The sequence below is a fragment of the Amphiprion ocellaris genome, chromosome 17 (assembly GCF_022539595.1).
Source record: "Amphiprion ocellaris isolate individual 3 ecotype Okinawa chromosome 17, ASM2253959v1, whole genome shotgun sequence".
Classification (NCBI taxonomy): Eukaryota; Metazoa; Chordata; class Actinopteri; family Pomacentridae; genus Amphiprion; species Amphiprion ocellaris.
The window spans coordinates 28,400,231-28,424,570 of NC_072782.1; the positions used below are offsets into that span (position 1 = coordinate 28,400,231).

The following is a 24,340-nucleotide window of genomic DNA, read 5'->3' on the forward strand; positions in this document are numbered from 1 at the left end:
ATCTCTGATTTATTTGAAACTTTTTTGTCATCAACTGTGGATATTTAAAATGGGATCTGCTAAATTTTAATTTGAAATACTAAAAACTTTCAGAGATAATAAATTAAAAAAAACATGCAATGAACGATTTTCAGCATGTTTTTTTGCACATTTAAATTTGAGGTTATGTTTGCAAGGAATTCTTATTTTGCAAGTTCCCTTCACACAACTGAAATAACAAATAAAAGAAAATAAAAAGAAAATAAAATGAACAAAAATTGTTAAAAAATAAATCATATGAGCAAATGTTTTAGAAAAAAAGCTTGACACTTTCACTGTTGTTCAAAAACATCTGAAGGTGGCATTTAAAAACAAAGTATTTCATTTATTAAGCTAAAATTAAAAAATATATATATTTCGATAGATATCCATTATTTATGCTGCCAAAATGTGAAAAAACTGACATTTGTATACAAAAATAAATATGGAAAATTTTACATCTAAGTTTAGGTACTTTATTTAAAAAAACAAACAACTGACAGTGGATGTGTACATTTGAAAAAAGCGTTTTTCATCTGCATGATAATATGCTAATTTCACTAAAGGAATGACCTGATGTTCTCTGCAAATAGGTGGAAAACATATCTAAACATTTTGGTATCAGTTGTTAAGCAAAATGAGTTGGAAAATATCGAATATTAGCAAAAATCTACAGGGTGTCCCTAAAGTCTGGACATATAGACTCTAACTGTAATTGTTTTGCCTCCACAGATTTAATATGGCTTCGTTGAAAGGAGAAAGAGCTAAACTGGTATTTCTCAGAGAACATGAAGGATGGACATATCGAAAGATAGTAGATGAATTTAACACATGTCATCCAAGGAGGATTCCACTTCGCTTTCCATGGTGGCAAAGGTGGTTAAAAAGTTGAAAGGAACAGGCAGTGTCATGGACAAACCCCGTTCTGGACGACTAAATGCATCAGCCGAAACTAAAGGATTGGTCATGGCTAAAATTCATGCTAGCCCCCAAAAAAATCACTTCCCTTACCCGAACCCTATTTTTTGAAATGTCCATCCTTCACATCCACTGAGAAGTACCATTTCAACTCTTTCTTCTTTCGACAAAGCCATATTTAATCTATGGAGGCAAAAAAATTATAGTTAATAAGATTTCCTATGTGTCCAGACTTTCGGGACACCCTGTAATATCATGTAACTGAAAATAAAGAGATTAGATGCACTTGAAACTGCTCTACATTTCTATTTAGAGGCTTGGTTCCACAGTTTTAGTTACTAAAAGTCAGTTTCTGTGTTTTCCTATGAAGCAGTCAAGTGAACTTGTGGAAACTACCGGAGCAAACTCAGAGCTACAGCTGCACGAACAGCTGCCAGCACACTGTGGACCATCGAGGCCGAAAAGTCTGAGTCACGGCACGATTTCAGTGACGCTGGTCTTTACCTGAACAACTCACTGTGACAAATACAATCCTGATGACACACACATTTTATATCCACCTGAGCATTTGTTGTGTCTTTCTGAATGAAGTGAATGAGTCGTGGCAACAATGAATGATTAAATTTCATCTATTTCTGCTGTGAAGTTAAAAAAAAAATCAGTTTCAGCTTAAGTCAGCTCAGCATTTCAAAATGTTTCTTCCCACCTCTAAGTTTTCGGGGTTTAAGACGTGACAGTGGTGAGCGGAGGGCTGCTCAGAGTTTGTTTAAATGATGGCTGAGCACACGTGTCAGCAGATGGGGATCGGAATAAAGAAGAAAAACGCTGAGTGTAACAGATGCCTTGTGCATCTCAGAGTTTCAGAAGGGATAGTGGCTCGATCACGAGCCGTGCCAAGTTTTAACGATGATATGCAGCGCCAGATTGCACAGCCAACATCCCTCTGGTGTCACTCCAGTAAAATATGTCCTTTCCTTCCCACTGACAGGTGCTGTGTCAGCTGGACTCAGCATCCACGGACGACACGGGAACGTCATAGGACAATGTTTTCTTCAGCTGAATCCACTTCCTTCATTAAAAGTAGAAAATAAAATAATGCATATGTTGGTATCTTGCAAAATAGTTGCATCAGGAACTTTTTTTATAGTATTGTGAGCTTGTCAGAGTCACAAGATAAAATCAAATCCCATGTGCCAGTTAACAAATTTATAGGAAATCTGATGGAAATGTGAATTAGTTTAGTTTAGAAAGTTTTAGAAATGCGATGTCGGGATGTACGTTGGAAATAGCTGTCATGTAAATACTGTTAATGTGATTTTACAGAACATATTAAATCATTTTGGACTGTGTTTACAATCTATTTACTGTCACAAGGGTAATTATCCACCGCAATCCGTGTCCAAGTCTATTATTTCCTCCCAGTAATATGTTTATTATTTATCTAAAGGCAGAATTAAAGAGGACAAGAAACTATTTAGTATCATACAATAGAAATAGAAGTCAAGGTCGTGCTCAAATGCAGGGACACTGATTAAATGCAAAACCAAAGTTCCTTTTCAGAAATATGATACAGACGTCACACTGCTGCTTCATCAGTCCAATAAAGTTTCGGCATTCTGTCATTCAAACATCGGTTTAATTTAGACCCACCACAGCGACAGAGAAAACCACATTACACATGAGATAAAAGTCAAACGTGAGATTAGAAAGTACACCCAGTGATGTCTAATGCCTAACAAAGACTCAATACAAACAAATAACAATCCAATCAAACTGTCTAATGATGATGATCAGCTTGATCCAAACCTGCTGCTGCTCTTTGATGAAAATAACTCACATATTCTACACATTAGCAAGTCATCACCACTCCTCACATGGCTACAAACACACTCTGGGTTAAATTTTACACACGTTTACACAGATTTTACAACCGGCCCCACCGACAACCCCGAAGTCGCACCTTCACACTCAATCTGACACCAGCAGCGGGGAAATAAAGCCTTCTTTACACGACGGGTGATTTCAGCTAAGCACCCCGACTGTTTTCTATAATTACTATAATGCTTTAGTGTAATAACGACCCACAACAGTCGCCAGGCTTTCATGCATCAGAGACGTATTTGGACGCTGTGCTAACTCTCACACATGGGAGGAGACTTTTTGTTTCCTCGCTGCCTTTCAGTTCCACACATTAAAAGGAACACAGATTTTGGTGTCTCGTTACTGTGTCGACAACCATTTTATTTACTGTTTTTCAGATTTATTCGCACTACTTTTCTCCAGTACATTATGCTTTATTCACCCCACATTTTCAGCTGTTTTGCCTCAATCAGGGCGACGTGAAGGAAATAGAACAAACAGTGAAGAAGCTGCAAATTAAGAACGTGGTGTGTGCAAGAAGCAATGCTTATTTGAAGTTCACCCCATTAGAAACTGATGCCTTCCCATCCGTTTCAAATGTATTAAAATATATTAGCAGACTTGTGAATCATTAAACCGAGTATTTGTGTATTTCTATGTATTTATTTGTGGAAAAAAGTCTTTTAACCTATTATTTATTGTCACCAAGATGACATTATGAGTTTGCCGACACTATTCAGGGTACCTCTACTGAAAAATTTTTTAAAAACAAAAAAACAAAGGATTTCACATACAGGTGTAACTTCGTTGGACATTAATTACGATTAAAATTGCCATATTTTCATATTTTTCCAGCAGTATAACCTTTGCTTTCTTTAATATCTCTGCATACACAAGTACAAAAATCTGTCCAATAAAGACAAAATCAATAGTTTTTATATGAGTATTTCTGTTTATGGAAGAATCTGCGCAATATCGTTGTTTGAAACTATACAAATATGTGCAATTTTGGTATTTTCTGGATCCAGATGTATCTGTGCAACATCTGAGTTAGCACATATGGAAGAATCTGGATAATAGCAACAGTATTTATGTATATTTTTTCTTTATTTGTATTTTCTATTGAAGTTTCCTACATTTTTGCACTATCCTCTCTGCGGTAGAATTAATAAAGACTAATTTTATCTTATCTTCCTGTCTATTAACTATCTTTTAGCCAGTTAAACACTCATATTGTCATGCAGTATTTCTTCTCTTTAGTTGTAAACTACATGCATACATATAATTTAACAAATAAATAGGTGAATAAGGCTTCTAGAATTACATGAACTGTCAAAGTAGTTCATTTAGTTAAATTAGCTTGAATCCAAAAGAACAGAAATACACACAAAGGAGCACTTAAACCCAAGTTAATAATAATTGATTACTGTGAACTTTATGCTCTACATTTGCTGAATATCATGCTTGACTTTTGTGACACTGGTTGCTTGTTTTTTGCCTTTTCCAGAATTTTGCCTACTGCATTTTAAATCAGAATTAAGTCAAAGAGAAGGAAATGACCATTCGTTACTGTTTGATTAATTAGTAATGAAAAACATGGAAACTTTCTATGAAATTTCAGGACTTGTAACATGAAGTGTGTCCGAAATGTTGTTTTTTGCAGATTTTCCAGATGCATCTGCATTTTAACTGTATTAATGTGCAATTCAATTCACTCATGCAGACGTTTAAACAGTCAAATTTCAAGATTTGACTTTCATACAAACAATGATAAAATACAAAGGCCTCTAGAATGAAATGCTAAAGCCTGAAACTCTGTAGTACGTATCGGAAAATGTTAAATATGATTGCATGTATTGAAATAAAGCTTAAAAATATACACTAGCGTTCAAAAGTTTGGCGTCACTTAGAAATGTGGTTATTTTTGAAAGAAAAGCATTTTTTTTTCAATGAAGATCACATTAGATGAATCAGAAATCCAGTCTAGACATAGTTAATATGGTAAATGACTATTCTAGCTGGAAACAGCTGATTTTTAATGGAATATCTACATAGAGGTACAGAGGAACATTTCCAGCAACCATCACTCCTTTGTTCTAATGCTACATTGTGCTAGCTAATGGTGTTGAAAGGCTCATTGATGATTAGAAAACCCTTGTACAATTATGTTAGCACATGAATAAGAGTGTGAGTTTTCATAGAAAGCATGAAATTGCCTGGCTGACCCCAGACTTTTGAATGGCAGTGCATAAAGCAGACGCTCTCCTCATTAGTTCACATTTCTGATACATTAGAGGAATGCAACTAGTAAATTACAACCTCATTAACCTCAATCTGAGTTAGCGTTCAATCGGGAGGCCGAGAACGAAAGCATCTCTATCGAGTTACAGCAGAAATCATCAATCAGAGTCCGAACGCAGAGAGAACTCCATTCATCAAAATCAACACGTGAAAAATGGCCGTCAGGAATTCTGCTTGTTTGCAGCTATGAGTTCATACACATCTATGAAACATTAATGCACGCCGACACAAATATGCAATGCTGTGTTATGTTCTCATCTGTGACAAATGTTGGAACACACAGCCGAGCAAAAAGGGGAGAAAAAATAAAAGCTTCTGACAATCCACAAAGCCGAGCGGCTGCTCTCACCGGTGTCGATCTTGAAGCAGGTGGTGTGGAACTTCCCCATGTAGAACTCCACGCCGATGATGGCGAACATGACGATGGCGAAGAAGAGCAGCAGGCCGATCTGCAGCAGAGGAACCATGGCCTTCATGATGGACTTCAACACCACTTGGAGACCTGAGATACGGAGGTAGATGGGAGAAATTATAGGATACTACTGCACATGAAGGACAGAGAAAGTAAATGTATTAAAGCACATAAATGCATACAAATGATGGGAAAAATATATGCATGAAATCCTCCCCTTTTTTCTCATTTTCACTCCCTGGCAGTTTGTAAAAGTCTCTCTGTCTGTAGTCTGATTTCTTCTTAAAATCCTAACATCTCCACATGTTGACTGATTTACTTACTGGGGATTCCTGACACCAGCTTCAGGGGTCTCAGCACTCGAACAGCTCGCAGCGTCCTCAGGTCAAAGTCGGAACCCACCGTGGCCAAGATCCTGTAAATAAACACAAGAATAAATATTAAAAGAATTTATCTACACTGTGGTAGGGTGTTAGTCTGTAAAAACACAAATACACAACAGAGGCCTCAGTTTATAATTTAAACATTACAATTTACAGATCACAGTTTATCTAGAAAGGTACAAAACATTCAGTCACAGGTATCTGGCACTGAAAGACATAGAATTTTACTTTTAAAAAAGACAAAAAAACAGCAAAAACAAGACAAAATATGACAGAAACGAGACACAAATCGACAAAAGAACAATGAACAATCTAGTATTTTACTTTATGATCAAAACAACTTGTCATGGTCTAGGAATTATTTTAAATTTATAGTTCTACAATTTACAATGTGCAGTTAATGTCTTGTCTATACTTTTTACACTTTTTAAAATCGTCCCATGGGCCGGATTGGACCCTCTGGAGGGCCCGTTTTGGTCCGCAGGCCGCATGTTTGACACCCCTGGTCTAAAACAATATCACATTAATTAACAGTGACAGAGGAAAGTGTCTCAGCACCAGCAAAAATAATGGTTTTGCCTGCGCCAACACAACACAACACAACACACAAGAAAACAACACGACAACACAAGAACACAACATAACACAACATAACACAACACACTGGCCGGTCACGTGTGTGTCATTACATCATATGCTGTTTATATCTGCTTTTACCTACAAGTGGAGAAGCGACATACTGTGGCAGGTCCTTGAGTGTTTGTGTGTGTACATATGTGTGTGTGCGTGTGTGTGTGTGCATGTGCATGTGTGTTTATGTGCACACGCCTGATGCTGAGCCACAGCTGGCAGCCCTCATTACAGGCTGAACACACAGGAGGAGACTTAAGTGCTGCGCTGAGACAGAAAAAAAACCACCAGCTCGAGGCTACAGAGGAGAGCGGGAACATGAAAATAGGAGTAACTGTGAGGAAACGGGGAGTTAGTGGACCTAAACGGGGAATTTTATTCATCTAATCTGGAATCTAACATCTATTTCCTGCTTTTTTTCCCCTCCACAGGTGCAGATTCAACTTTGAAGGAAATCAAATGTTCCTTCCAATGCTTCGACACCATCTTGACACCGGGCTAAAAGTGATTTTTATTTCATTTCACGCTAGACTTAATCTCGCTGTCATTATGTCGGGCACGATCTGTGGAGCGAAGCCGCTGTGCACAAACAAAGCCACTCAATATCACCTCCCTGGAACGTCTTCTTCTACTGTATCTAGTAAATAAATCTGACCGGCGATGGAAACGATGGTTAGAGGGGAAACTCGTGTGATAATCACAACAAATTTCCATTCAGTTCCCTGTTTAATATTTAATCTGCTGGGGAAAAAATGTGGGCAGAAGTCTGGAAACAGAACTGTAGCCACCAATAAGAAAGCTCAGGTCCTGTTGTTGGAGTTTTTAACGACATGAAGTGGAGTTTATGCTCCACAGTTATACATGGAATGACACAGAGCAGGTTTAGGTGCACAGATTTTGAAGAAAAAGGGCGCATTGGGGAAATAATAATACATGTTCATTAAAAAAAAGTAATGCAACTACACTTAAATTTAAAGCTCTTCTTCGCATTTGTTAACAACTTTTGACATTCAGTTATCAATCTGGCTGAAAATTGGATCCAATTCAGCCTTTTTGCGATGATCGGTATCGATACTTTTTCATCTGAAAGAGATTTCTGATAAATAAATGAATTTAAAAACATGCAACTTTGGCTCTAAACTCCACCTGTAGTCACAAATCTGTGGTCTTGATCAATGTGTCGTCCAACAGCGATTAATAATCAATAAAAACTGAAATATAAAAGCTCAAAGAAGTGCTATTTGAACCAAAGGTATTTCATTATATTTTCTGTTGGAGGTTGTGTTATTCTAAGATTTTGACACGAACATTTGCATTTTTCATGCAAATATAACGACTCCAAATATCCTTGATTACTAATAATTGGTATCAACCCTGAATAAACCATATCAGCCTTAATCACAGGCTTTTTTGTGTTCATTTTTGTATGTCATTGTAGTCTTTTTTTAAAAATATTTTTAGATGAAAACCAACAAAACTGCTCTATTTTCATCTATAAAGCTCTGCTGGGCTAACTCCCAGAATACCTCAGCACCCTTCTCACCTTTCAGTTCTAGTTACTATCTGCTCACCTCCAAGTGGCTGCTTTTGAAAGTTCCCCGGACTCTAACAGACAAACAGGCAATATCATGCACTATGGTCATTAAATAATCTTTTAAAAAACTCTTAAACTAGAAACATTCATATCTATCAATGAGTTTAACAGCATCATAAAGAATACAGTGAAGGAGGACAGTCAATGTTCTTCTTGAGATGTCCTTGAATAGCTGTCAATCTGTTGTATTGTTACACTGTTTATTGTATATTTGTGTATCATGTATCTGTTTTGTATAATTTTTAAATTTTGTATGGCTGCTACCATGGCCAGGTCTCCCTTGTAAAAGAGATCTCTAATCTCAATGGGACTTCCTGGTTAAATAAAGGTGCATAAATAAATAATAACAATAGATTAAAGATCATTAAATTGGATTATTTCACCAGCAAATATAAACTTAAGTGACAATATACGTAATCAAAACATATGGTATTTGTCCATACATGACTCTATCTTGGTGAGTATATAATCTACTATTTTATATGATATATTATAATTAGATTATCTAAGCATTTTTGGTGGTTTGTCAAATATTCTTTGGGAATTTAGAGATATGAGCTCAGTATTTCTGCAACTGGAGGAGAAATTCTGTCTGTTTTGACCACATTCATTGGCTTCTATATTGATTATTTGATGCATTTGGCAGAAAGGAAGAACTGTGAAGCAACTTAAAGAGAAAAATTTTGAAGTTAATGCAGCAAACGGTTGAATGCTAGTCTCGCTGTACCAACTCATTCCGTAGAACATAATTATTCTGCCTTAAAGGGGAAAAACAACACTCTGACGTGTGTATTTTATGATCCAAATCCTCTGCAAAATTAATTTTTGCGTTTCTTTAAAAACGCTGCTTACATCGCAAAGAAATCGCAGCGCAGCGCTAGACGAGGAAGACGTTTTTTTTTTACATTCGCCGGTTGGACGCCATATTGGATTGTGCTACATTCACTTTCTTTCGTTTGTGTTGTTTTTTTGGAAACCTTTTGCCCTTCATTATGGCTCCCAAGCATAAGTCAGCCTCTTCTGATGGGAGTACTTCGAAAAGAAGGAAAGCCATCTCCATGGAAGTGAAACTAGATATAGTAAAATGCTTGTAAAAGGGTGAAAATCCTGTTACGTCGCGTCACAGGAACAGAATTCTGATGTAAGTGGAGAACTCCCTGTATTTTCATAATTACGCTGCTCAGTTAACACCTTTACCTGCATTCTACAGCAAGCAAATTTACAGCGTTTGCACAGTTAAGAACTTTCCACTGCATGTTTTTGGCGTCCCTATTGACTTTGAACCCGACAACTTTGTATTGGGGTGTTTTTCTTTTAAACACATTCGAGTGTACATGATATTATTTATAACATCCCAAACGGGCCTGTTGTTAAGCCTCTCAGTTAAGTAGAGTCAGGAGAACCGACGCAGCCAGAAAATCCTCAAGGGTGCGGTACCTTTTATGTAGGAGGTAGAATCCACTCTGAAAGGAAATCTCCACACAAACACACACGGAAAGAAAAAAAAAAAGTGGAAAACAAGAAAGGTCGCTTATCGCTCCCTGGTTACCGGTTGGCATGGCAACCAATAAAGCACAACTGCGCTTTATGGCCACATCATTATGAGAGAAATCAGTTGTGCTTGGATGAAAGTGCCCATTTGTGATATAAAATATACTGTTTTGTTTAATGCGTTTCACACACTGGCTTCTCTCCAGCAGTGATTTATGTCAAATTGCTGCTTGTTATAATTGTCTCATGATTTTTTTTAATGAAATTTATGATCTATATTTATTGGAATTTTGCAGTTCTGCATTGGAACTATAAAAGAAAAAAATGGTGACAAGGGGAAACCATAGAGTGAGAGATCGGAGCTGAGGGACGACTTGGAGTCGACACAATGATGAGGACTGTGAAGGAAAAGCCTCTTAGCAGCGTACTACAGTAATACCCACCAACATCGGAAATGTATTTTCACTTAGAGGAACTTCTCTGTAAAGAATTAAATTAACATTCAAACTCTCTGTTGTGCTGAAACATTCGCACCGAGTGGATGAGTCTCAGTGTAGGACCGTCTGAAGGCATAAAAGATCCGTCAACCCTCTGCGAATCAAAGGCAGAGAAATGCAGCCTTCTTGTTTTAAACACATTTGAAGGTCACTACTGCTTTCTCATGTAGCATCCCGCGATCCATAAAGTTTAAAATAACCTGCCGCAGGAATATTTCTTCCACGTTTGTGAGTGGAAATAGATTTTTTTAAAAAAGAGCACTGAGCAAAGCTTTCAAAGTCAGAAAAAACATCAAAGTATAGTTGTGCTATTTCAAGTAGATGCAAACAAAATCAGTAATAATGATCAGAAAGTTATGAAAGCTATGTGTTGGCTATGTTTCGTGCTTCGGAAACCTAAAAACATGGAATGAAAAGGATAACTGAAAAATCTACAGGGTGTCCCTACAGTCTGGACACATAGGAAATCTCATTTACTGTAATTGTTTTGCCTCCACAGATTAAATATGGCTTTGTCGAAAGAAGAAAGAGTTGAACTGTTACTTCTCAGTGGACGTGATGAATAAACATATCGAAAGACAAGCTGATTTGAGGATGTAACCCCCCACTCCGTTTGTCCCGTTTGCCTTTCCAATGCGCCGACCCACTGATCTATGTGACATCAGGAAGTGGGTTTTATCTTGAAAATAATTTTATTTTTTCAGTATCTCGTGAATGGAAGCTTGTTGAGACTTGGGACCGAGACTGGCGTGTTCAGTGTGGCTGAGTTATGTCCGACGGATCACACTTCCAAACCTCTACGACGTTCAGTTGGGGAGATATTTGCAAAAATGTTCGCCCGTTCACTTTCAATGGGGATACGCGGAAGCAAAATTTTGAGACACCCAAAATTCACCCTAGAGAAAGTGGTTAGGAGCACATTTCAGACCATTCTAAGTCATCTGGGATAGGTTTGTGGTGACACTTTTTTGGGTTCTATACTATTAAAATTTTCCTAAGTGTGAATTAGTGCCAGTGCTAGTGTTAGTGTTGGGGTTGGGTTGGGGTTTGAGTTATGGGTTAGGATTAGGGTTTGTAGGGTTTGGGCTCGTAGGGTTACAGCTAGGGTTTGGGAAGTGGTTTTTTGGGACTAGCATGAATTTTAGCCATGACCAATTCTTTAGTTTTGGCTGATGGATTTCATTGTCCAGAACGGGGTTTATCCATGACACTGCCCATTTCTGTAAACTTTTTAACCAGCTTCACCACCATGGAAAAGGAAAGTGGAATCCTCCTTGGATGACGAGCATTAAATTCATCTGCTGTCTTTCGATATGCCCATCCTTCACATCCACTGAGAAGTACCTTCTTTCAACAAAGCCATATTTAATCTGTGGAGGCTAAACAATTACAGTTAATGAGATTTCCTATGTGTCCAGACTTTAGGGACACCCTGTACTGCGTGTTTGACTAGAGATGACAATCCAAAAACAGTAAGTGCAAGCACATTCGCTAAGTTTATACCAACTAAACGCACATATTCCAAATAATATAACGCAAGCCCAAATATGAAAAAGCAATCTTTGCAGTGGACTCAACAAGAAAACAGATTAGTTGTTTGACTTCACATGTGTAACAGCTGCAATGATAATGTGCACACACTTCATTTCCAATTGTAGTAGTAATTTGGCAAAAATCTACCTTTGAATTGCACAAAGTTACAGCAAGATTCACTATTTAACAGCTCTGTTTTGTTTTAGATCCATTTTTAGTGTAAATTCTCCACTTTTCAAATCTTCACAGGAGCCAGATGTCAGTTTCCACCAACTCTAACGACTCCCACACATCAAAGGAGATGCCCAGGTGAAGCTGTGATTCCTATTTAGAGCCGTTTTCACTGTGACAAAACACAATTTAGATGAAGAAACAACACAGAAGAAGCTGCTAAAACATCAAAACAAGAGATTCATTAACACCTAAGCTACAAAATCATGAACTAATTTTCCTGTGCTTTTTTATAAAACACTAAAACTTTTCTCTCCCTTTCTGCATAGTGAAGGACGTTCTGAGCCAGTTTCTGTCAGTGTTTCTACAACATTACAGTTCAGTAGTTTTTGTAGTTACAGTCCTGTGTGACCATTACTAATACAGAACACCTTTGCAGCACTCCCTCACAACATCCAGAATCAACTCATATACTTATAACACACACAAATTCTGAGAAAGTATCCAACAATGACCTATAACTACACTCTAGCAAAGACTGGGATCTTCCCTGATCAGCCATAACACTAAAACCACCAGTGTAGTGCTGGGACGTGGACATCTGAGGTTTAAATCTCCGAGAATCTGACTTGTTTCAGCTCATCCTGCAAATGCTTGATTGGACTAGCATTTGAATAGTTTGGAGTCTGGATTTGGGCTCTTGGTCGAGTTCCTCAAACCATTTCTGAGCAGGTTTTGCATTGTCGGGGGATGCAACAGAAAGGGTATTTGGTCAGCAATAATGTTTAAGTTAGTGAGAAGTGTCAAAGTAACATGTAAGGATAGATTGATTATCGTCCCGGCTGATTATTGGGGTAGATATTTGGCATTTGTACGATTAGCTGTATTTTTTTTTTTTTTTTTTAAATTAAGGAAAAATTGATAAAATAAATGTACTACTTTGGGTCTGAAACAGCTGCCTCTCTTTGTTTGTAGTCATTCTGTGGTCTCAGAAATTTATCTTCAGCAAAGACACAACCAAAACAAAATGAACAAAAAGCACAGACATTGGGACAAACCAGGAAATTAGCTACCTCCACAGCTGCTAATTTAATGCTCGCGGCTAAGTTCGAAAGCAGCCTCAGATTAACCTGACACTTTGTTTGAAAAACAATAAATAGTGATGCTTTAAGATATGGGCTTTTGCGAGTGAACTGCAGGAGACAAACTGATCAGTTGCAGTTGGTCAAGAATTTTTTAGCATCCTGTGATGACTCCTATGGCTAGTATACATATTTAGCTATAGTAAGCCGTGTTAATGAAGTATCCTAGTTATGAATGAATTCCCTGCCAACATATACTGTTAAAATCTAATATTTGCTGTGTATTGGTTCCTATTATTGGTCTTTCTTGATGACGAATAATTGGTATCAGCAGCCAGGACTTAAGATTTGCCAGCAGAACAATGTATTGTGCTATTATTCGGTTCATCTCTAAGTGGTTTTATGGTGTCTGGTGGAGTATAGCTTTTATTGCTGCTTTGTATTAACAAAATCTTTCACAAATGATCACTGCACAGCTTATGGCATCTTAGTTCATCTGTTTTAATTTAAATTTGACGACATTCCTTCTACTCTGCTGCCTGGAAAAGAAAAAAACTGCTCAGTATTATGTACTTCTATCTGGATTCTTGATGATTTGTGGTTGAAATTTCAGGCTCAGAGTTCCACACTTTGCCAAACCAGATATTAAAAAATGCTCACGTGACCCAAGCAGGAGCAGTTTATTCAGAGCAAACCACTGTGGCTGCAAGAACAGAATGAACAGAGCACATAAAAACATGAATCACCCACTGTGCTGCTTTTATCACAATCAATAACTCACTTTGTTGTGTTACGTACACATGTTTGTGTGTTTGCACGTTTGTCCATGAAGAGAAGATCTGACGACTGTGTAGACAGAAGTCAGGTAGCAGAAGCTTCGAGTTTTAATATCCCTTTATCATCGCCGCAATATTTCCACGAGGGCGCCAGATGTCGGCACAGGAAATATGAAAGGTGATGCTATCGAGTCACACATGGAGACAAATGTCACTTTTCTCTGTATTGTCAGGTACAACCAGTAAAGTATGTTTCAGTAGGTCCACTAAACCACAGCAAAATGTTAAAAACAACGCAGATAATCATGCAAAAGACGTGTGATTTCCACACAGGTGTATAAAATCCCGCGTAAAAGGTCCATGTTCTGTGTATTTCATCAAGCATAAATCCAGATCCTGTGATTCAGCCTTTATCACCGAGATAAAAATAGAGCCTGAACTGCTTTAACATTGCAGAAACAATGGCAGAACCAGATGGAGAGATAAGTGTGAGTCATGCTGCCCATCAAAAATCTGGAGGACGAAACTTCAGTTCATCTTGTTGCCTATTATTTGTGCTCTTTATACAAAAAAAAGGCAAAAAATGTCAAATACTTAGATGCAAAACAAATTCTGGCAGAAAAAGTGAGTCAGTGCCTGATAATCACGTTCCCTTCCTGGTAAACTGACAAGCTTTCAGAAGTGAATTACTCGTCCCTCCACACAGGAGGATGGATGAGCTTTAATAAACATGAATGTAAATGTCTGTCAGCAATTTCATGTCCAAATGTTAGAGGTAAGGTAGTGTGTGACTCATCAGATGTTGACTATGTGTAAAAACCTGCAATTAGCTGCTAATTTTCTGCAGTTTTTTTTACTCCCTTTCTGCTAACTGCGAGTTACCATTTTCAAAATCTACTTCACTCCAAGGAAAAACAACAAAAACCTCCAACATACCACACTGAAAACTTCAAGTTTTGCAGAGGATGTGGATCATTCAGTGAGAAATCTATGCAAATCTTTTATGGTGAATTAGCCATTTTAACCACTGTGCAAATGTTCCACCAAAACAACTCTCTCCTTACTATGTTAAAGGAATGCTGTAGCTACATCCTTTGCTTAGCTCTTTCCAGTCCAGTTTCTATTGGTTTCAAGAAATTTTTAGCAACTATAGCAGAATAATAATGGGGTGTTTTAATCCAGAATGCTAAGCGAGACCCACCTGCCAGGACATCAAAAGTTCATTTATTAATACATTTTATGGCATCTGTTTAATTCATGCAAGAAAAACTGAGGTGTAAAAACAACACATTAAGGTTTTGTGCTGAAAGGCCCTTTTCTTAAAATAAAATACTAATTTATGTCCCACGCTGTTTAATTATTCATTTAAAGACGAGCAAGATGAGGACAAAATAAAAGAAATGAAATGAAAAACACAGATGTGGAGTCTGGCAGAAGGACGTAGCTGAGAAAAAGCAAGTAAAATCCAGAAACGGAGCTTTGTGTTGAGTGATGTAGTTTAATTACTGCGACCTGCCCAGCTGGGGGCCGGCGGCTGTGATTGAGTTTTTCACACTTTCTGGTAAGACGAGACGGAGGCTCTCAGAGGACAGACCAGAGAACATGGTGCTGACAACCCGACTGTATATCTGCTGCCTGTCTGCCGGAACATCACCAGCTGGTCTCAGAGCGTCCGTCTCCCCGCCTGTCTGTCTGCATTACAACACAACTAATACCTGCCAGTCGGTCTGTAGCTGTCGTACTGTTATGGCAGAACTCAATCATCTTTTCCTCACTAATACCACTACTAGTACAGTCTTTTTAAAGCTGAGATTACTTAGCATTTCCCTGCCAAACACAGTCCAGAACCTCATTTTTCCTCAGCATTGTGAAAAACCTGGACTGATAAGGCCGTTGTCTGTATAAGCAGACATCACTGCCAGTAAGAAGCAATTTTACCACTGAGGAAAATAATAAGATAACAACAAATGTGAAATGTGCATTTAGGGATGTCATGTTAAGAACTTCTTAAAAATTCGGTACAATAAAAAACACATGTAAGCAGGCTACTTTTACTTTGCCGTTTGAGTCCGAAAATATCGTCAGTTTTTGTTGTTCTTATGTATATGCACATATCTGTCAGCGTCTATTGGACTACAATTAACACAGAATCAAATGTTATTGATCTAGAAAGACTTATTTCTTCAGTTCTTTATTTTTTTAATACGGCTACACAATATATTGTTTCAGCATTGTTGTACAATAGTCACATTGCAGGAAGTGCAATGTAAAGTATGGCAAACTACCTCACACACATCATGCTTAAACTATTTTGCTGCTTAATACAGAAACAAAACTCACATAGTTCTCATGTTTCATGACTAAACTACAAGTGAAGTCTGTTTAATAGAACAGAAGTTACTGCAATTTAAGGAAGTGGATACTTTAAGGGTTCTTGGATACTTTAAGGGTTCTTGGATACCGGATTCTTGGATATTTAATGCTCCTTGGATTCTTTAAGGTTTGTGGATACTTTAAGAGTTCTTGGATACTTTAATGGTTCTTGGATACTTTCAGGATTCTTAGATACTTTGAGGGTTATTGGATATTGTAAGGGTTATTGGATACTTTAAGGTTTTGTGGATACATTAATGGTTCTTGGATATTTTAAGGGTTCTTGAATGCTTTAAGGGCGCTTGGATACTTTAGTGGTCCTTGGATACTTGAAGGGTCCTTGGATACTTTAAAGGTTTGGGATACTTTAAGGGTTCTTGGATACTTTGAGGATTCTTGGATACTTCAAGCGTTCTTGGATGCATGTATACTATAGTATTTCTTTTAAATTTTATTTACAAGACACGTGGTTTGATGACATGCAGGTTCCACACGTGCACGGCAAAGTGAGTGAGGAACAGGAGAGAAACACTAAAGGTTGCAAAAAGAAACATCAGTAGTATGAACATATTTCAGCCATCCAAAAGGACAGTGTTGACCAAAAACAGGTATTGGCTTTGTAACCAGATTGAACGAGGTAACATGACTGATTTGTATTTAATCAGCACCTTGAGCTCTTTATTAAGCCAGAACTGAATGCTATCCAAAGTAAAAAAACAAAAAACATTGCAACTCCTGACAGACATGATACCAACTAACACAGTTACCCAAAGAGCCTCCCAGAGCTGTATGAAAAATAAAAAAAAACAGAAGCTAAAACAGACCTGCCACAAGTGGAATATTATGCAGCTACAATTAACTTGTAGTCCAGACAGACAACGGAGCTCTACAGAAGTCCGACCATCCGCTATATTAATGAGGACAGACAACTGAACCATTTGCAAATTGCATTTCTTCCTGGATGATCATACAAGTAGGAACATCGCAGCTGGGATTAAACAAATAATGGCTGCTTGGAGCCTCGATGAAAAGTCTGTATGTCAACAGATATGGTGCTGAACAAGTGGACCAGGCTGCAGAGCTTTAAACACAGACAGGAAGTTATACTGCTGCTATATTTACGAAGAAGTTTTTTTTTTCATTTTGGAATGTATATGTCCAGAACATCCCAGTCAGTTCCTCAGTTCAAAAAGCTTTTAAAAACCCACAGGAAATCATCTGAATACAATTTTATTCTTTTCCTTATGATCTATTCTTCCAGTTTTTAAGGGTGCACCATCTTTACTAATGTTTTATTGTAGTTCTTTAATGCTTTATGCATGTTAATGCTTTGAAAAGTGCCTTATAGTTGCAGTTTCAAAAGGTACTGTAGAAATAAAGCTTATCATTATATTATTATTACTATATATCACAGGAAAAACAAATTACTGTCAAATGATTATCTGACTGACTGTTGTGTCACTGATGCAGACATTCATGTCAACAAGATGATTCCTCAAGGTTTTACAAAGAGTTGAGTAAACCACCAACAACAACGACACAAATTTTCACTTTAGCTTTTATACCAATATGAAATTAACGAAATGTGCATTAATTTTAGATAATTTTGTGGACTGAGATGAGTTTTAGGCAATAAAATTATTGGTTCTGTCAAAAACAGACATTCAAAAGTATAAATTATGGCTCAAACTATTTCCAGAAAAAGCAGTATATCACAATGCAGAAAGATATGGTCAAAAAAATGACCAAGACAATATATTCGAGTTGAGTCGATGCTCGTTATTATTGCTGTGTCTCTGTCTAGACTGCCTGAGCTAAAGGTGTACAAAACAAGTCAAAGCTTATCTCTGGGATCTCTGGTCTATTTCATTACAACAGTACATGCATGTGCAGACAAACACAACACAAGATGCAGCAAATTAACCTCACCATTAGACACACATCATTTCTTGCCAATTAGACCTCATTTCTACCATCTCCTTGAATAGAAAAAGAGCCAACCAATCATGAGACGGACTTGAGTGTGTCACATCCTGTTTGTGGACAAAAACGCTGTGTGTGTGTGTGTGTGTGTGTGTGTGTGTATGGGGTTGTGTAAATGGTGGTGGGCCGTGTTGCGGTGACGTTATTCGATGTGAGTGGACAGCTGTGACAGTCAGGAGAGCAAGCGTTTTCCCACAATGCACACGAGGACAGAAGGGGGTTCTCATGAACTCATCGACGCTGCCAGAGCCGCTCGCCATCAAGCAACGGTTGCCGTGGTACGAAATTAACACAGCACGCACACACAACACACACAACACACACACACACACACACACACACACACACACACACACACACACACACACACACACACACACACACACACACACACACACACACACACACACACACACACACACACACACACACACAGGTTTCCTCCTTATTAGAGTCATGAATAAGTCAACAGACTAACAAAGCAAAGTGTGTTGAATCCTCAGGCTACGCTGTGGTGTAACTCCTGACTACAGTATGAGTTCTGGTCCAACAACATCTCTGCCTCTAAATACAACACAAACAGTTCTATCAATATGTTGCCAGGTTTCAGAAAAGTGGGTTTCTATCCACAGGTTGAAACTGTGTACAAAGTTGATAGAAAATTGTAGAATCAAGATTTTTTATTTGCCATTTGTGCGCAGACAGTCTGTTAGAATTCTTGTGCAGGGCTCTCTTGGAGTGGAGTAGAAACACCAAATCAAAACAAGAAGCACAAGGGTAATAAAATAATGATACAAAACATGATAAGTAAATCTGAGTGCTGGAGCTGAGGTGTGAAAACTAAACGAGGAGCACATTGTAAACATTATCAGTAATAACAAAAATTTATGGCAGAGGGATGTTGCAATTGTCCAAGAATATGTAGGTAAATGTATGTAAATTAGTCTTACATAACATTATTAATAACGCAATAGGAAAAGTTTACATAAATATTTTTTGGTCTTTTGGCTGTTTTCAGGAAAAACCTCACTAAATTTACTTTTCAGCTCTTCTCTCATTTTCTTCTTGGGATTCTATTGTTTGATTTACTTTCAGATGTGTCAGTCCTGCCGTCCAACTGCTAAGGTTTTAACGTTTATACATCATACATGTTGTTGTATTTATCACCTGTATTTTTACAGGTTTCTGCAGTGGATGAGAAGGAAGTGTTTATTTCACATACTGGTAGTAAACAGGTCAGCAAAGCATGCCCTGTAAAGACCTTTGACCATCTTCTCATCTAGCTCAGAGCAGACAGGCTTTAAAAAGCAGGATTAGCTAATTTAATGTAACATGTAAGACTCTACACTCACATTACTCAACAACATCACCATCAAAGCCAAGTTTTTCATGGACACTTTAGTGGTTCTTGGACACTTTAAGGTTTTCATGGATACTTTAATGGTTTGTTGATACTTAAAGGTTTCTTGGATATTTTAAGGGTTCTTAGATACCTTAAGCTAAGTTTTTATGCCTCTGTGCCCCTAAAAGCCATGAATGATGAATGATCTTGGATATTATAATGTTTCTTGGATACTTTAAATGTTCTTGGATACTTTAAGGGGTTTGTGGATATTTTAAATGTTCTTGGATACTTTAAGGGGTTTGTGGATATTTTAATGGTTCTTGGATACTTTAAGGGTTTGTGGATACCTTAATGGTTCTTGGATACTTTAACATTTTGTGGATATTTTAAGAGTTCTTAGACACTTTAAGCTAAGTTTATATGCCGCTGTGCTCCTAAAAGCCATGAATGAAAGTATTGTTTGTGGATTTTCTGTCGATTCTCCAGTTCTCGCAAAAACATCAATATTATAAAATGCCGAAATTATTTATCCAAAAGATCAAAGGTCAGTAACACTTTCCTGATCGTTTTTCAATGTCATAACTCAGGAACAGATGACAAAACTGATGTAAACTGGTATTTGCCCATTTGGCAGACACATACAAACATAGGGAAGTAGTTCTAGTTTTACTTTGTTGTAGCCTGACAGTCATTTCAGAAAATCTCTAGGTAACATGAACGTACATAAATATTTTATTGTGCTACTATAGCTCCTCTTCACCAGTGGTAATAGTAGTGTTATACTAATACTATTTCACATCTCTTAGACTGATGAGAGGAGTAGCAGTGGCCAGAAGTTTGTGAGAGCTCCCATCCACATAGTACTTGTTTTTGGGGCAGTTTCCCCAATCTAATGTTGAAAAAATTGAACTCAACCCTTAACAATTTGATCGAGAGAACAGATGACTTCCAGGTTTTACATCAGACATCACAAATACTTTTGTGGCTTAATGGTATCAAACCCTTGAAACCAGGTGTCAAAACCTGGTGAAGAACCTTCCTAGAGTAGTTTAACAACTGGACAAAGATTTTACACATTAAAAAAAGCATTAGAAGTACCTGCAAGAAGTATATTGACACATTAAAGGACTATTCTGTAGGATTTAGTGGCATCCTGCAGGGAGGTTGCAGCAGCACTTTATAAAGCGCCGATTCATAGCATATGTCATTTCAAAGCATTTCACTTAGTAAGGCAACAAATTTACATATTTTAAGACAGACAGAGAAACCCAACAAATCAAAACTTTCCCTGAATTCCCTTTGAGTAAGCACTTGCAGATGATGGGGAGGAAAAAACTTCCCCTTTACCAGGAAGGACAAGAAAGAAACCTCCAGCAGAACCAGGCTCAGGGAGGGCGGCCATTTGTCTCGACCAGTTAGGGTGAGGGTGGGCAACATTCCTCCCTTTCTTGCATGTAGGACAGCCTAAATCAGGCAAATTTCAACATAAAGATGAAAAAAAAAACAACCTCTAGAGACAGTTTTGGTTCTGAATTCCAGATAGAAACATAGTGGGCTGCAAGGAAAAGAACTTGCTCCATATGTAGATATGAAGGGCTCACTGTAAGCTAATGTTAAATAATATTTATAGCTTATACACTAACTGCAACATGATTGTGAATACTTTATTTCATTTCTGCTAAAGCCTGCCCTTTAAGCAGCAGTTTGTGTGTTATTTAGGTTTTATGTACATCTCTGCTTAAAAGTAAGCAACGATTAAAGGAAAAAGTACATTCCAAACTCTGCAGGTGTGTTCATCTCAGTGCAGGTGGAGGTGTGGGATGTGTTTTAGATTCCGATCTGGCACAGTCCTGCCTCGGTAAACATAAACATCATCTGAGTGGTAATTAACCCCAGTAATGAGGCTTGATTTGTGAAAACAGAAAAGGCAGCTTGTTCCTCATGTGTCACGGCCGGATCACTTAAAGTGAAATCACAACTGAGACCCATGTTTGGTTTGTTTTCACACATGCTGTAGCTGCCTGAAGTGAGTAATGACAGAAAACAGAAAGAGAAAATAGAGTGAGGGGGAGGTTGTGGTGTAACGGAGGGATGGGAGGTTGCGGTATGGGAGTCCCTTCAGCTCAGCAATGTGTCTCAACAGTTTGCCCAATTTTAATTTTCATCTGTTCCCCTTTGAGAGTCTATTCATGCCACCAGATAGCCACGTAACCAGCCTCACCTGGTGATTAATGACCAGAGAAAACAGCATTGCAAAGTAGCCTCCTAGATCCTTAATATCCCTACACTCAAAAGAAGTTGTGTTTGAATCTACTGCTTTGTATTAATTCCCTGCAAAGTTGAACAGTTAAACAATCGAAGCAGCTCGGATAATAGAACCTGACAGGCCTAAACTGGTTTTCGGAAAGATTTTCAGACATTCTGACCCAGAACGGAACCTTCAACGGTCCGAGGATGATTAGATCCAACCTGAGATAAGGTTGGACCCAAACAGACCCAAATAGAGAGAAAACACCAACCCTGGCAGCGGTGTGATTCACCACCACTTAATGAGCAGCCGTGGCAGCAAAATGTCATTTTTCCTGCAAACCCAGTTCACATTCTCTGTCTGCAGAAACCACAAATTATTCTCCTGTGAGTGGATCCACTCAGGTATTACACGTATTGACACACAGAACCGAGACGTGCCGGTGAACTGCCCGACCCCATCAGGCTTAATATCATTTGGACCAGACCCTGCTCAGGTCACTAAACAATTGCACCCATGAAAACTTTATTTATGGACTGTCTGATAGTAAGAGTTCTCATTATAATTGGTATGGATCACAGCCACACAACCCACAAAAGCATTCAAAGGCCAAATGTATCTAAAATCAACACATTTTTAGGGGTAAATCTGAATTAAACAGTGTGGTGGGCACCCAAAAAATCAAATAATCAATACTGCAATAAAAGCATTTCATGTGTTTTCCACTGCTCAGGTGGTCATCATACTACAAACTAATTCATACATGAAAACGGATTAAATTTAAGGTATTCTGTGCTGTTTTTAGCCACTAGTGGGTTTCCAGTGTTTTCACATTATTCTGCTACCTGATTTTTTTAAAGTATTGTAGCAAGAAACTTTGCAATGAGCCAAAAACACGAGGAGGCAAGAACACTGTCACCCAGTAAACATAAAAATAGACAATACAGGTTCAAATTTGCAAATGTTTTATGAAGGGAAAAATGCATTCAACACATACTCATTTTGTTGAGAAAGACTTAGTCTGACATAAATGTCCAGAAATTCACAGTCTACTCCCCTCTTGCTATGCATGTTAGCACTGATAAAATCCCTTTTTCTATACAGAAACAACAATCTCCAATAAGCAACCTGGATGCTAAAAATGACAAGTTTTGTTGAAAGTTTGAACTAGACAACAACAGGTTTGCTTGTTTTTTCTGTGAATTAGCCATTTCAGTGAACCTAACCTAACCCTATGCTATTTTTGTAAGGGCACCAACACTACATCCTGGGCTTAACGTTGCCCAAGATGACTGATTGATTTAAAGAAACACAAACAAGTGTTTTCTTTCTCCGTAGCAAAATGACGATGAGGTGCAGTCAGACCATTTTCCAGCACTGATAGATCTATTTCGACTAAGTAACATGAAATATAACATTTTTAGACCTTCAAAAACATCTTTTTTGTCCAATTGGTGGCTCTAGAAACAAGTTACAAACTCAACATTAGCCAACAGCTGACGATTTATACATCAAGCAGTTATTGAGCAACATAAGCAACTGCAATTTTCTCTTTGTTTCAGCTATGCTCTTTGTGTCAACCAACTCCTGAGTAAAATATGCATCTTCTATGCTCTAGTGTTCACGAGCTAATCGCTAACTGTGCCTGTCGAAAACAACGCAGTGACAGAGAACTTAATCAGTGAACCAGAGGCGATATCTTTCTGTGTGCTCATGACCACTTTCTTCCACATTATGATTTCACACATGGCTAGAATAAACATATTGACTAGGCACTTTAGCCATTTGAGCCTGAGGCTATTTTCGGGAAATTTCAAGACCTTTACTTTTATGCTCTTATCTTGGTCATTATGTGGGCTACCAAAACTATTTTGTAGTAAGAAATTATTATGCTTCCACACACATATCACACTGTAAAATACTGTCAGTTGATGTGTGTTTTTATAATTGTGTGGATTCTGGAAATATGACAACCGTGATGATGGGAAACTGTATAGATACGTATTTAAGGCCCATTTTGCCTCACAGCCTTCCAGACTCCAGGATCGCACTACCTTCTTCTGCAAAGGTGGCCTGAACTCGTCTTTTGGCCACAACTTTTTAATAATTTTAATAAAAAGCAGTAGTAGGTAGTCCCACATTATGAAATGATTGAAGCAGAAGTGTGAAAACAGGTTTAAAAAATTATAAAAATGCAGAAATTTGATCTGTCTTTAGAGCATTATTACTTCTATATGTACAAGCACATTTACAAAAGCCTGGTTCTGCTAATTCTTGTGGTGGGATATTAAATTATAAATATACAGATATGAAGATCTAGATTGATAATAACATATCTATGGAGTGATGAGTTCATGAATAATTCAAATGGATAATCAGTGTGGAGATCGACACAGAGCTGTATGCAGGTTTTAACTAGGATTAGATTTGATGTAAATCCGGCGATTTTTTCTTGGCATCACTTCATCGTGGAGACGAGCAACTAGCAGTGTTGGAAAGGTCAAGTTGTGCAGTTTCATTTGATATAAGCTACACCTCGATGCAATAAATATTTCAAAAAGCAATTTAACCGAGAATAAATGAAAGAATTTGGATGCTACTGTCACACAATGACATATACAGAAGAAGAGGGAGCTGCAAAATAAAACACAAAAACACCCAGAAGATCACGGAAAACAAAGAAGAAATTTGTTTTCTCTCACAATTTGACGTCTGCCATGAAGTC

The 24,340-nt window shown here is 37.8% G+C and overlaps 1 protein-coding gene across 8 annotated transcripts in view; it reads right to left on the reverse strand.

The window, feature by feature from the left end:
• The window catches only part of cacna1bb (calcium channel, voltage-dependent, N type, alpha 1B subunit, b), a 261,236-nt gene that overhangs the window by 156,219 nt on the left and 80,677 nt on the right, over positions 1 to 24,340 (reverse strand). For all 8 annotated transcript variants that reach the window (XM_055019128.1, XM_055019127.1, XM_055019126.1 and 5 more), the window contains exons 6-7: positions 5,833 to 5,924; positions 5,447 to 5,599 (exon numbers count right to left, since the gene is read on the reverse strand). In XM_055019128.1, the coding sequence (XP_054875103.1) occupies positions 5,447 to 5,599; positions 5,833 to 5,924 (245 nt within the window). The remainder of the gene's footprint in view (positions 1 to 5,446; positions 5,600 to 5,832; positions 5,925 to 24,340) is intronic.